The sequence below is a fragment of the Argiope bruennichi genome, chromosome X2, assembly GCF_947563725.1.
Source record: "Argiope bruennichi chromosome X2, qqArgBrue1.1, whole genome shotgun sequence".
Taxonomy (NCBI): domain Eukaryota; kingdom Metazoa; phylum Arthropoda; class Arachnida; order Araneae; family Araneidae; genus Argiope; species Argiope bruennichi.
This window is the reverse complement of record NC_079163.1, coordinates 17,127,253-17,142,688: the sequence shown is the minus strand read 5'-3', so window position 1 is coordinate 17,142,688 and position 15,436 is coordinate 17,127,253. Positions and strand designations below refer to the sequence as shown.

General features: G+C 27.2%; 2 protein-coding genes across 4 annotated transcripts in view; one reads left to right on the top strand and one right to left on the bottom strand.

Annotated features, from left to right (window-relative positions):
* Positions 1-15,436, bottom strand: part of LOC129961076 (uncharacterized) — a 71,656-nt gene that overhangs the window by 52,823 nt on the left and 3,397 nt on the right. Inside the window, exon 1 of one of the 3 annotated variants that reach the window (XM_056074885.1) lies at positions 61-146. The exons of the other annotated variants lie outside the window; for them this stretch is intronic. The gene's annotated coding sequence lies outside the window, so the exon portion shown is untranslated. Of the gene's footprint in view, positions 1-60; positions 147-15,436 lie in introns of those variants that run through there. 3 annotated transcript variants of the gene reach the window in all.
* Positions 1,236-15,436, top strand: part of LOC129959649 (uncharacterized) — a 34,205-nt gene continuing 20,004 nt past the window's right edge. Inside the window, exon 1 of the mRNA XM_056072536.1 lies at positions 1,236-1,800. Within this exon, the coding sequence (XP_055928511.1) occupies positions 1,236-1,800 (565 nt within the window). The remainder of the gene's footprint in view (positions 1,801-15,436) is intronic.

Below are 15,436 nucleotides of genomic sequence, written 5' to 3'. Positions count from 1 at the left end.
TAATTCGCGAGCTTTCCAAGAAATTTACAGTTGTGATATATAAAAGATTAAAATACTTACTTCCTGTTGCTTGGACAGGTCAATAGTATTTGATACTAAGATAATTTAATTAATTCAACAGGTAATTTTTTTTGACTATGCTTGAGCGAAATTCCGAGTCAAAATGGCCGAAACTTTATTGCAGAAATGCTGCTCCTATTTTGCGCATGCTCAATAGCGTACAGATTTTCGGAAACTGAGTCGAATCTACACGAAGTTTTGATGAACGGCGTTGCAGAATGACGAATTACAGCATAATTATTTATTAGTTGGAAAAAAAAAATGTATTTCCAAATCGAACCGAATGTACACGAATTTGCTGCAGTCACTTCGTATAAACTCGGATGGTAAAGTAAGGCCTAATTGGTGCATTCGTTAAATTTTTTGGGGAAACGAAGAAATTAAAAAAAAAATTCTGTTTGAAAGTTCATATTTTTTTTAATATGTGATAGGTTTGTATTGTTTATTTCGCATCAATTTTCTTCGAAGGAAATCATTAATTTTCTACGTATATGAAATATAGTTTTTAATGAAAATAGTTCTTTTGAATATTTATTTAATCAAGATTTTTGAAGTATATTTCTATATAAACATACAGAATTAATAATTTTTTAAATTAAAATAATGCAAAAAATATAAATGAATGTATTTAAAGAGTGATACGTCATAGAATTTTTAATTTATCTATTCAATTGTAGACTAAATTTCGTGAAATATATATATATATATAACACTTACGTGGACGCAAAATCAGGCCGAATTTGTTAATCACCGTTTGGCAACACTTGACACCGCTAAATGAGTTCTGATTGACCGCTAAATGATTCTGTTTATTTATTAGTGTTTGATGCTTTTAATATTAAACATTGTTAATTAACCAGTCTTTCGGATTCATTCTGAAGTACTTTGCAATTAAAATAAAACAGAATAAAGGAAATTAAAAATTTCTAATCTGCATTGCATTACCCAACTGGCGTAGAAAATTCACGCATGCGCATTGTGTTCTGATTGTTGACAACTGTATTTTCATAAAACGCTTCCACCAGAAATATTGAAAGACTTGCTAATCAGTGATTCAATCGAAGGAAGAAACTATCGGAAGCATATAAGAGAATATAATTCTACTTTAGCTTTTGCTTCCATGGGAGCTCAAATCAAACCTCCTCCTGGAACAGGACATTATTGCTGTAGGATTCATGGTCAGATATACCACAGGGTTTCTCTTTGCTTCCATGGGAGCTCAAATTAAAGCTCCTCCTGGAACTGGGTCATATTGCAATAGGATTCATGGTCAGATATACCACATGGTTTCTCCTTTATACAGTGGTCATAACAAACCAGGTTATGGTCAGTTATATGTGTTTGATACCAGTGAAGCCACTGAAAAACGCATGGTGAGAAATGAAGGATGTTTGTTCTCTGAGATGGAAAGATTGAATTCTATGTTGAAAGCAATCAATCCGTTCATTGATTGTTACCAGAAGATGCATCGTATAATGGAAAAAAATCCTGCTACAAATATCAGAATGGTTTTCATGGAGACTAGAAATTTAAATATATCTAGATATAAACAGCCTATTACAAAAACAGAAACTGCTGCGATATTTGTTGGAGATAATGGCGAACCACCTACTAATCAAGACATCTGTATTTATCCTGTAGATGACAGCCGCAAAAATATTTCTCCATTAAGCCAATGTTGTGATCCCATGGCCTATCCCTTGCTGTTTCCAAGAGGAGAATTAGGTTTAATTTTCGAGTGTACTTTTTGCCTTACATTTTTTATTTCCTTTATTGTTTTATCTTATTTTGGAATGGACTGAATTTGAATATAGCTGCTTTCAGACAATATATTTTTTTGTAAATATAAAATTCTTATACTGTTTCTGAAGTGTAGCTTCCAAATTTGAGCAATTGTGAGAAAAGCACATTTTTTTTTTTTTTTTTTTTTTTTGTAAATATTAATTTTTTTTTATTCTGTTTCTATGGTATAGTTCCCAAATTCAAAAAATTGTGAGGAAGCATAGTTTTTTAAAAATTTATTTCTTTAGTGGATGTATATAGTTATTTAAATGAACGATTATTTGTATTTACAAAGAACTTTGATGCAGGTGATTTTTGCGAATGTACTTTTTGCTTTAGATTTTTTATTTCTTTCATTGTTTTATCATATTTTGGAATAAATTGAATCTGCATATATCTGTTTCTAGACTAAAGTGGTTTAGTTGATGGCGAGCGAGCGAAGCGATCCGAGAGGAACTGCATTAACAGTTCCCGGGGGTTGGCGAGCATAAGTGAGCAAGGGGCGGAGCCCCCTAGTTTTATATAATGAACTAAGTTTTTATTTTTTCAACTGCTAAATTTTCGAGAGCAAATAAAATCGAATTTCTAAATAAAATAATTCTTCTTAGTTTTGTATATTTATTTGGTTGCGGTTTTTGCAGTCTATTTCTGCGAGAATATTTAAAAACAGATAAAAGTTTATTAAAATGTGTGTTGTCTGTGGAAATTAATATATTTTTTTAATTTGTTAATATAAAAAGTGCTATTGAATGAATCTGATTAAACATTTGATGCATCACTGAATTTCGATTTTATTAATTGATTTCCAAGGACTAATTTTAAATAAATCTTGTGTACCGAGCTTAATGTTTGTTTTGTTGTTACAGTAAGATTCCAGTTTGGGGAAAATAAAAGTATAAATTTTCTATGTACTTGCTGTACCTACGAATAAAACAATATTTACAAATTTTTATCTGGGGATAAAATGTTATTTACCCATATTATATGTACGGTTTAATTAAATATCTCTTACACAAAAGCACTTAAATATTAATATTTTATTTAATTTAATATTTTTTGTAGTTTGCGATCTGTTTTTTTTTTTTTTTTCTGGCAGCCCAGTTTTTAATAAATGAGCCATTATAAGGCATTAGAGGCTCAGCAAGATTTTACTTTCTGCTGTTCTCATGAAAATAATGTTCTGTTATCTGAAGAAATTAGATATAAATTAAATGCAAAACATTTTTATATGTTTTCACAAAATTTTTAAATGAATATCGAAAAGAATTTGATTTCAGTAAAGTTTTTATAGGAAGATTTATTGAGAATTCTTGTGTACTTTGAAATTAAAATTATAATCGACTTCAAATAAATATGTATATTGTTATAAATAAACATTAAATAATTGGAAATACTTAGATCCAGGTTGAGACATAAGATCTGTTGTATCAAATTTTATACATAGGCAATATTCATTGGGGAGGAACAGTAATGGTTAAGAGTCAAAATTATCAAAAAAAAAAAATGCTCAGTGGTTAATACTTGTAAATAAAAATTTGTTACCAAAGAAAATAGGAACAATGTTAGGATTAAGATCTCTGGCAATGGATGTATAAAATATACAAAATGCAAGATGATAGGCAAGCTAGCATTATTTCATGCCAGATAGTAGTTAAAACACGGAAAATGGTCAAGGATTGATTTTTCTAAAGAAAAAACACTTAATCTAGGTGGCCAGAGAGATTTCAGTGTAATTAGTCTTTTTTTAATTTATATTTTTGTGCTGATGCACAAAATAATCTTTCATAGAAAAGGAATTATACAATCCAGAAAATAATATTTAATATCATATTAAAAGAAATTTGTTTCTAATTTTTATTTCACAATTTGTTGTTCTTTCCAAGCTGTATTAAGTATTATTTAAAAAACACACACACATCTCTCTACTCACAGTAACATATTTCATTATCAAAAGACAAAAATACCAATTATAGTAATAAGATTCACATGCATAAAAATAAAACAAATATACTTTTTCTGAATGAAAGTTATATTTCTTTAAGCATAAATTGAACTCATTTTGTATGACAGTTTCAATATCTGAAACTCAATATTCAAAAATTTCTTAATAAGAATTTCAATAATAAATAAAATATATTTCTTTAATATATTCTATAAATATATTCTTAATAAATTAAAAATTAAATATATTCTATAAAATTATTTATTTAAATATATTCTATAAATTTAAATATATTCTATAACAGCAAATATAGTGTCAGGGGGCTAGCTGTGTTTCTCAGTCAATTTGAGATATTTTCTTTTTCAAGACAAGCTGCATTGATGCTAGACAAAGACAAGCTGCTTTGATGTAAGAATTGATAATTTAATTAGATTGCATTTCGATTATGTGGCATTAAATTATAGAAATGGTATGATTTTTTTCTGAATACAATGTGTAAAAAGAGTCATTGCAAGAAAGTACAAATTGTTAACAAAGCTCCAATGTTTCAATGGAATTAATCACCTGTAAATTTACTTGGCTGAATTCTGGAGCTGGCATTTTCACCATGTGTGCTCTAGCTTTTGTAAGATAAAATAATTTTTCATTGGATACTAAATTAATAGGGAAGTCACTTTGAGAAAGCATTAGAAGAAGAAACCAATGCAAATGTATTCTTAGAACTAATATTTGTTAAGTTATAGTTTAGTTATATTTAACGTCCCGTTTTAAAGGAACACGAGGGTTATTTAGAGAAAGGATCCATTCCTTTTAATTGCAGTCAGACGAGGAGGACAAGATTTCAGCTGGTATCCCCTTTTCCTAATTTCCACACCATGCCAACGGATTATAATTCCGATTTCGTTTTCACTCATAAAAGCAGAATTAACACGTACCATGCCCACATACATGATAAACCTTATATGCATACCGAAGGGTGTAGAAATCCATTTCAGGAGCATATTTATTTAAATAATTAATTTTTTGATATTTTTTTTATAAATTTTGAGTTAGCAGTTGATAATGTAAAATTTAAACTGATTATTGTATTTGGATTCTTTTTATTTTAATATTGAGTTAGACAGTTAACTGGGATAAGATTTTCTACATGTGTTATCATAAAGAAGGAATGTTTCAAGAATTCGGTTCCTTTCTTTCATTGAATTAAATCTATGAAAATAATTCATCAATCGTTATCACAGTAAATGAGAGTATAAAAAACGAGTATAGAATATTAATTAATGCCATTGATTTTTATGCTAAAAAATAAAGAAATTAATTGAAAAATTTATTTTAAAAAATTAAAAAACGCTACTTTGAAATTAAATGAAGACAAAGAAGTTAGAATGCAGCATTTTTTTTTTTTAATTAAAGTAAAAATTCGACACTCAGTATTGAAAAATATTTTCAATCTTTATAAATATTATAATTTTTATTTATGATTTGAATTTCAATGAGATTATGTAACTATTTAAAAATAACGTGATTGGTTATTCATTGCCAAACACCGTGAAGTAATTAATTGACATGTTAAATAAATCTTAACCTCTTGGCTCTAAAATGTTCTCACAATATACAAATTTATAAGAGAGTTAAATTCCTGGCGAAGAATTCATTTTCAAACGAGCCAAAATTGCCATTGTTTCTGTCTTCGTTATTCTGTATTTCTGAAAAAATTGTCAAAATATCCACTTAATAATAATTCCTTATTTTTTTTTTCTGCCATCTTTCATCACATATGAGTTTTCATTGTTTATGATTCTTGCAATTAGCATTTTTATTTTTAGCGAAATTTATTTCCGGTTCTAATTATGTTTAATTTATAGAATTTTTAAGCAATCTATTTTTTTTTTTTTTTTTTTGAAACAATACATTTTTTTTCTGACTAGTGGGAAGATTCGGTGAAAAAAATATGTTTTTTTTTATTTTTTCCTTTAAAATCAAGTCCCATGTCGTGTTGATAATTTTTTCTTTATACCCTAATTTTTTAAAATATATATATATAACTATAAAAAATATATCTACGTAGTTATATCAAATTATATTTACATGATTTCGTTTATATTACTAGGATATATTTATATCTGCTTTTTACTTCACTTTAAAATAAATATGCTTCCAAATGATCAAGACTCAATTGTCAATGTCACAGGCGATGGTTGCACCGGGAACTTATATTGTAGTGATTTGAATTCTGTAAATTTTGAGATAAATTGAATACATCGAGATATTAAAATGAGAATTTATTTGTTCATTTCATTTTGAAGAACCTTAGATATAAGAATTTGAAAAGGAATATTTTTCTTTATATGCAGCTAGTTTATTCCTCGATTGTGCACCCTCTGTCAATAGCATCCAGGGAACTTGCACTACAACGTATAACAGCCCCGCATATTTGGTTGACCTTTAGCGGAATCGGGTTTCGAAACACTAACCTTTTGACCTCGAAACTGAGACCTTACCACTAAACCTAGACATGTTTAGTTGTTATGACCTTGTTAATAGATTCATTCCCATCTCCCTCGGTTGTAAGTGTCGATGGGGATGATAGATTTTTAGTTCCCCTGACTTGAGAAAAAGCAGAAACGTTTCTTCTTTCTCGATCAGAATTCCTACTTTTAGGGATATTTTGAGATTCAATGGACCATCTTCTAAATATGATTCGTGTTTATTTATTATTAATTCATTTCGATACCCGTTTAAATTTACTAGAAATGCAATATCAGAATAGTGTTTTGTTTTCTGATGCTTAAATTTTGTTTATTCTGAATTGATTTTTGATAGAAATATTAGAACTATTTTTTTACATACTATTAAGAGTATATTATGCAATAAATAAGGGGAAGAAGATGAAATGAGATTATTTTGAAAGTATTAAATTTAGCTTTAAAATGCCAGAGATTCTTTTTATAAAAGCTCGAAATATCAAGAAAAGTACTAGGAAAATCAAACAGCAAAAAATATAACTACCCTCTTCTCTTAATCTCCTACGATTTTGAATAGTGATATTTTATTTAAAACTTATGTATTTATTATTCATATAATTTTCGTATGGTTAATTTGCTGATTATTTGCGGTTCTGGGACAGGCAATTCTGTTTGACTTTAGTCAGTGTGAGACAGGGAAATATAATCTTTGCAAGACAAAAATTATCAAGAAAACAAATAGTCTAGTTCTACTGCTTGCTGTAAATGATAATTTGTTTCAGAGAAAATAAAAATAATGTTTAGGAAACACTTCATAAAAACATTTTAAATAACATTTTATTCATAGAAAATAGTCATTATGAGGGAAATAAATGCAATGGTTGCAAGTCAAAAATTATCAAGAAAACAAATAGTTCAGTTTTAATGTTTGGTGTAAATGGAAATGTGTTGCCAAAGAAAATAATATTGTTATTATTAAGATCTCGAGAAATGGGCGTATAAAAGTAGTGTGATAATAAAAAAAAAGACAGACTACAACAAGCGGTATCAAAGTGTATGACAAATTTTTAGTTCATCTGGCTCGAAAAAGAAGACAAAATTTCCCTCTTCCTCCATTAGAATTCTTACTTTTGGAGATATTTCGAGATTCCATGGTCTAACTTATGCGATCCATTTTATTTTTATTTATTATTAATTTATTCCGATATCTGTTTAAAATGATCAGAAATGTAATATCAGAATAGTATGCTTATGCTTATCTTGTAAAGTCTTTATCATGTCAAAGAAAGGAATTTGCTGCTGGAACTCACATATATGAGAATTTTCTGAATTAAGTTTAGCCAAAATTTAAGTAGTTTACGGTTATTAAATTGTATTGAAAATTTTAAGAAGCGCTTTGGTGTTGCAATATATCAGAAAGAACGTTGACGGTGGGGTGCAATGGGGGAAAGGGTTAGATGCATCATACAAATATAGAGATCTTCAAATTTCTTGCACTTAGAACTTGGTTGTTCTTGGTATAAATCTAATTGTTTGAATAGAGAATTCTTGTTGTTTTTTCAATATATAAAAGATTTTTTTTTTCGTTCTTTTTATTATAATTACCGCTATGAAAAACATTTGTATTTGAATGATTTGTTTAAGATTTCTTTCAATGCGTCGATAAATTTTTACCTCTACATAAAATGAGTTTTAATTTATTCGATAAATCGCCAAACTTTCGGGTGAACTAAATGAATCGTAAACACTCTTGTTAACTTGATAGATTTTTTAACATATTCAGATGATATTTTAGTCTAAAAATTTTATTTTCTGAAGAAAAGTATATAATTAGAGTATGGAGGAAAGAATGAAAATTTCCTATAGAAATGCAACTTATTTTTAGCATTAACTGAAATTCCACTAAGTTCATGCAAACTCCATATAATTAAATAGTATCCCATCATATAGATCCGAATGACGAAATAATACGAATGACATATTAATACTCGAAATGAACATTTTATGATTTCCTTGGATTCATGTGTTCATATCTTACCATTATCGCATTGAATTACATTAGTTTGTAAAAACTTTGCGTATATATAGCAGTTAGCTTCCTTTCAAAAGTATTCGAAATATTTTACATGCGTTAAATCTAAAAAAGGATTTTTAAAATTTTGAAATACAAATTTTATATTTTGCAGTTGTTAAATACAAATAAAAAAATATATGGATAATACAAAGGGAATCTTATATAGAAAATAATTCCGATAAAATATTTAAATGAAAAAAAAAATGTTAGTAAATTGAGTCTTGATTCACCTTGGCAAGCTTATGATTGAAAACACATAACAAATAAAGCCTTTTAGGAAATCACCTGAAATTAAAGAAAATTAACAAAACATTGCTTCGTTTCGTATATTTGCACATTATTACATAGGTGTTGCTATATAGCTCATAAAGCAATTTATTGAATTATTGATATTTTGTTGCCCTTCTTTTAATAAATTCTCGACTAATCAAAAGAGAATCTTTATTTACAGTTACATAAGCTCATTGAAATTCAATTAATAAATATAGAACTCGTAAACAGTTGAAATAATTTTCGATGCTGCTGTAGAAGGCCGAATTTTTGCTTTTATTTTTTTTTTTTTTTAAAAATGCAGCATTTTAGTTTTTTTTTTTTCATTTAATTTTAAAATAGTATTTTTGAACTTTTAAAAAATTAACTTTTTATCAAATTTCTTTATTATTCAGCAAATGACTTTAACCGATATCTTGTATATATTTGTTATATTTTCAGCGATTATGACATCGATTATTGCATTATTTTCAAAAATTTAATTTAATGAAAGAAAGGATCTGAATTCTTGAAATATATTTCTTTTATAAAAAGGCATGTCGAAGGCTCTTTTGAAATTTTATCCCAAGTAAACATTCAATTCAATATTAAATAAAAAGAATTAAAAATCAATAATTAGTTTATATTTTACATTACCAATCACTGCCTCTAATTTGATAAAACAATTTTTTTAAATATGATCTTGAATTGGAATTCTACATCCTTCAATTTCATGTACTCCCATTTTTAAATTTAAAATCAAAGAGTTTTCTCTTATATTTTACTAGAAAATTTTTCTAAATTCTGGTTTAAGACAAATATGTTTATTCGAATTTCAGTTTTTTACACTAAATTGATACTTTTCTTTTTTGTAAATTTCTAAAATCTGTGCCATTACAGTAGATTTGTTTTTGTTTTTTTAAGTAAGGAGCTTAGATTTTTTATTTGTACTAGGTTCCCATTCTTTTCCTCTATAAAAACTTAAGGCCTTAAAAGTTTTTAAGATTACTCGCACTCTTTATAAGGCTATTTGGAATATAATGTTTTGATATGCTGTTATCAACTAATGTAGCATGCTTGTTAGAAAAATAATTGGATACGAAATTTCCATCTAGATTGCGATAACATTTCCAATTTGCTTTTATAAATAATTAAATAATTTTTTTTTAAAATTAAACTGTAAAGAATTATGTACTGTACAATTTGACATTTGTAGAATTTATTGATTTTGAATAATGTTTCAAAATAATGAACACTATTCGTGTTTTCACCACAACCGCTATGAAGAGTCATAGCACCATGAAAAGCACAAAAATTAACAACTTTTTATCAGGAGTCAGAAAACTTTAAATGTTTGAATGCATAGAAATGTACTAGGTACAGAAAATGCTATTACAAGGAGGGAAGAAATTAGTGTTCTTCTAACCCTTTAAGCACCTTTAACCCTTTACCTTTTAATATTTCCTCAATATTTTCTTAATTCCGATTTTTTTCACCTTTGCTGGGCATCAAAAACTATTCGATTGATAAGACATATTTTAAATCATTTGCTCAATTGGCTTTCTGTACTAAGTTTTCAATTTTTTGGAACGTTTTTCCAATTCTTCGATTGCACTTTATAAGTTTCACTTTCGATTGCACTTTCTTATTTTTTAGTTCATTTAAATCAGTCATCATAAAAGCATTTCTCTTTCTTTTGATTTTAAAAGTAAGTCAAATATTTTTGTTTTGCCCCTTATACAAACAATTTTTTCGTGATTCATGGAAATATCAACTTCGAAACTATTTCGCTGAGTATAAAAGTTAGTTCTTTTATGTTTTCATTTTTTAAATTACAAGAAAAAAAACCTTTCTATATCAGTTTACCCATGATAAAGTATTAAAATTATATGCATTATTTTCCACAATTTGATAAAGTTATTACCTTTTCCTAAATACCCATATAAAAACTGTCAGTAGCGACTGTTTCTGATGTAAAAATTCTCAGAAGAATATAATTTTTGATGAATTTGGTATTACTAGTTTACTAAGAAAATAATTCAATTCAATTAATATACAATCATATTTATTTTCTTTCGTATGCTGTATTTTGACTAAATGAGAAAATACATTTTTTTTATTTGTTACAACAGTCCAACAACAGTCAACTATTTGTTACAACAGTCAACTATTTGAAACCAATTTTCTGGAATCAATACAACATAAGCAACTAATTATTCTGAAACTCATTGCTGATTTTTCTAAACTTCTTTTAGCATCTTCAAAACAAAAGGCTTGACACTGAAATTTTAAATCCAAAATATCTTTTTCTTATATCAGCTTTAGAAGTATCAAGTGTTTCAAAATCTTGTCTCCAGTCATACCAAAGAGAATCTTAGAAAGAGGGGAAAGAACTAAAGTACCTTCACAATTTAATTTTGGTAATTTATAAACACTTTTTTATTATTTCCAACACATTATTGTTTCATAATATTAAATATATCAGTTACATCTAGGATGAATTTTATTAGATCTTCAGCAAAGAATGGCAAAAGAGGCTTACTAGACTGATGAAGAGTTAAAAAGGATACTATCTATTATTTTGGCTAAAGAAATAAAGAAATTTATATCAGCACGTGTCAGATTATCTTTAACAGCCAGTGATATTATGGTATATGATTTACAGCTGCTTTTTGGAAACTTCCTCCTTTTAACTGTTTATACATAATTTTTTATACCATCCCAAATTTTTAACGTTCTTTCAGCTACTGCCAAGTTTCCCAGCCATATATGGGAGTAAAATTTGAATGACTTATTTTTTTTTTTTTGTGAAATAAATTTTAATAAAGTCTTCTTTAAGTGCCGAGGAATTTTTAAATAAACAATAAATATCTGCAAATAGACTGTGAAAATGCCAGGTTGCTCTATTTTCTACTTTAAAGGTATTATTTAAAATATGCAAACACAGCTGCTCCTATTTAGCAACTCATAATGGAACTAATTTCTGATTCGTTTTTGCTGATGAAGAAGAATTTCCAGTTAACTGCTGGCCCATCTATTGAAATTTATACCACTTTCTTCAGATTTAATTTATTTAAAGCAATATTAAATGCTTTTAAAGTATCTTCTGTTGTAGAATGGCATATAAAAACTGAGGTTAAATGCCTTGTTTCAACTTTTGGGCATTTGAGTTCCAAAATCTTACTAGTCTACCCATCTGTTTACTTTGTAGAGAGTTGTTTAATGATTCATCAATTAACAAAGTATAATATTCAACATTGCAATATTGTACAACAGTGAAGTAAAATATGGGGCAAATCCAAAGCAAATGAAATATGCACATTCTGTTGGTCTGCAAATACAGTATAAATGAAACATTAAACAAATTATTCATACCCATGCAGAAACTGTAAGAATAATGTGAAGTAATGCACTTCAATGTACATTTTATTTCAACATCTAGAACAATGTTTCTTGAAATCTGAATTTAACTTGAGGATGATGGCACTATCTTATCAACAAGTGGTTTTAGAGTATTATCCTCAGTTTCTGCTACTGATGTTGAATGTACATTTGATGTAGGATTTTTTGTTCTTTATTTTATGCTGAGAGCTCAAGTGAGATGAAATTAAGATATTAGAATCGAGAAAGGGATGTTTTGAAAAAAAAAAAAAAAGGTGGGGGTGGGGGTCTTTAGGGCTTTGAAACACAAATTATATCCTTTTTAGGGGACCCTGAAAGAATTTTTATATTTAGTGTCTTTTTAATGTCCATGGGAATCCTATTGTAAATAGTGCTTGAAGTATAGTTTAGTAATTATCTTTTCTAATATTTAATATTAGTCAATAAAAAATAAAACAAATGAAATAATAAATGATTATTACAAATGAAATACAATGGTGTTATTGTAAGTTACAATACTCACATAAATGTTAATAAACACAAATTGTATTTAAAATTTTAAATAACAACTAGTTTGCCTAATAAATTAGAATAGAACTTACATAATTTTTGCCATGTTGGAATCAGTAACTGTGACAAAAATAAATTGTAAAATATGAAATCAATAGCAGAAATAAAAACCTTCATTAAAATGCATTATTGTTTGAACTAAATTTGGATGAGTAAACAAAATGAAAATGTATTGGATGTTGTGTAGCCAATGGCTTAGACTCTTATATTTGAAAGTTAAAAAGATGCATAGCAGAATTTCTTTCTAAAAACATGAGATTTAATTAAAATTAGTTGTAATTTTGGTCAAGTATGAATTTAATTTAAATTGCAATAATTATAAGATAGTTGACTGGAGTCGGACTTTTCTTGATCATCAGTAATTTCGATACTAAACAGAATTGTAAAATTATGTCAAAATCAGAGTAAAATCTCATAAGTGTGCACAAATTGGTGTGCAAATATTTTTTTAATGAAGACTGAACAATGCATGTTTCAGGGAATAAAATATTTAGTAAAATTATTTATAAATACATATTTTCGTTAATTATAAAACAGAATTGATGGGAAAATTAATCATTATGGAGCTTTTACTCTAAAACTAAGCAAAATTAACTTCTTATGAAATGCACAACTAATTATATCTAGAATTAAAAAATATATATATTCATGGCAACCATCTAAGCCATTCTTCGATTTGAAAAATTACATTGCATACTAAATATAATTCTGATATATAAATTATCATATGATCATAACAACGCGCATAGAAAAAAAAATATTGCAGCCGAATAATATCTAAAAAATGTTAAGTTCTTGACTAGAGAATTAATCTGATATATATAACGATTTTTTTTAACTATTATATTCACATATTATTCTAATGGTTATTTCAATAATTGCATTTATAATGTGATTAGAAATTATATATTTGGTAGTGCTGAGCAAGTTTTTGATACATCAATACTTTAACCAATTCAACAGATATTCAATATAAGAAAGTAGAGTAGTTATTTTTGAAAGTTTTAATATATTATAAAGATATATGCATCCTTATAATCTAGACAAAATTAGGGTATTAGAGACAAAATGAAGGTATTTTAGAGGATCATATCTTGCATATTTTGACTTATCAGTCAATAAGTTTGAAAATATTGTTTTAAATGCTAACATTTTAAATATATTTATATTAATATAAATTGATTTTATAACTGCTGTGTTCATTTTTTATATTCTGATATAGTAACTAAAATGCATTGATATTGGCAGCTAGATAATATTAGCTCAAAAATATTTATACATAATTATTTAGGCTTCATTTCTCTCTCTCTCTCTTTTCTCCTTATTTCTCCCGAGAATCATGCTTCGACTGCAAGCGATTACAGAACATTCTTATTGCGTCAGTAACATCGAGGACTGTACATTTTATTTTTGATTCAATTATTGCTTTTAAAACACTTGAAATTGTTGATAACTTTTGTGGTTTATCAATTAGATTTATGCTTTTAAAATGTAAACATTCGTACGGCAGTGTCTGAAAGCAACATGACTTAAAATCGCTATTTGTTTGGATTAATTCAAATAATAGTAATAAATCTCTTCAAAAAAGTGCCGCTACAATAGAAGAATGCGCAATTGATCAAACTTTTAAGTTATCAGACTATACTGTACACTTTATTACAAAAGTATTTACAACTACAGCATTATACTTCTAAAAAAAATTAATGTTATAGACTGCACAAAAAATTGTTGTTTCATTAATATGAAATCATTCTTTATTTCAAATGTAAAGTTAACAAAAAAAATTATATAAAAACGAATTTCCCTTTAAAATGGCATGTATTTTATGTCACAAACGTGAATACAGAAGTCAAAACAAAATTTGGAAAAAAACGGCAAGCTTTACAAATTTCTTTGGAAAAACGAAAAAAATGAATAATGTTTTCTATAGTCTCCGACTTCAATGACTGTTTTCATTTTCCATAAAATTAAATTCACAAAAATTTGAGTGACAGAAAACGGTCATTTCCGCCACTCCTCTCCAACGACTATACTGACATAATTGATATTTGTGTTTTCTAATTAGCCAATCCAGGCGCATAATTCTACAAAGGCCAATGAGAGGTTAATATCTAACGACAGGGGTGGAGTTTTGAATCATTTCCTTGCATAATTAAGTAGCTATTTCTCTGCAATTCCTGCATTCAGGAGCATTGTTTTATGAAAAGATGCATGATCCCTCAAGTTTTAATATGAGATTTGAATGGAGCTACCTTTCAAAATATCCAAGTAGGTAACTGATTTATTGTTCTGCCGATTGTAGCTACATTGTCTTCTCAAAAACTGTTAGCATTCCAAAACCACAATAGAACTCTTCCTGCTTTACAGTTTCTCTCATATTTACTGAATTTTCTGGCTTTCCTCCCAATTTTTAAACGTTTCTAGTTAATTTTGGAGGTTTCATAGTTGTGTAAAATTGATAAATTGTAATCGATTCTCCACTCATTTCCTTGGGTACTGGAGTTCTATAATTTTGTATAGTTATTTTGTTCCCGAAATATTTTTTAAAGTTTAGAGCTTTAATGTATTAATTAATACATTAATTTGGTTAAAAATTGTTTTCATATATTTAACACCATCTAGAAATTATTTCCAAAAATATTAATTTTCAAATTCCAATATAGTTATAACCATGAATTAAGAGATTTATTGTAGGTGAAAAAATGGAAAGTAACAAAACTGTATAAAAAGAAATAAATAAACACACTTTAGCTAACATAGTAAATATGAGGAAATAATAATTTTTATCAAAAATCCGGTAATACTTTCAAAAATTAAGTCATAATGATAACATGAAGAAATTTTGGACATTAACTGGAAGTTAAATTATATTACAAATGAGATTAAAATTCCAATTTACTAAATATATTTATA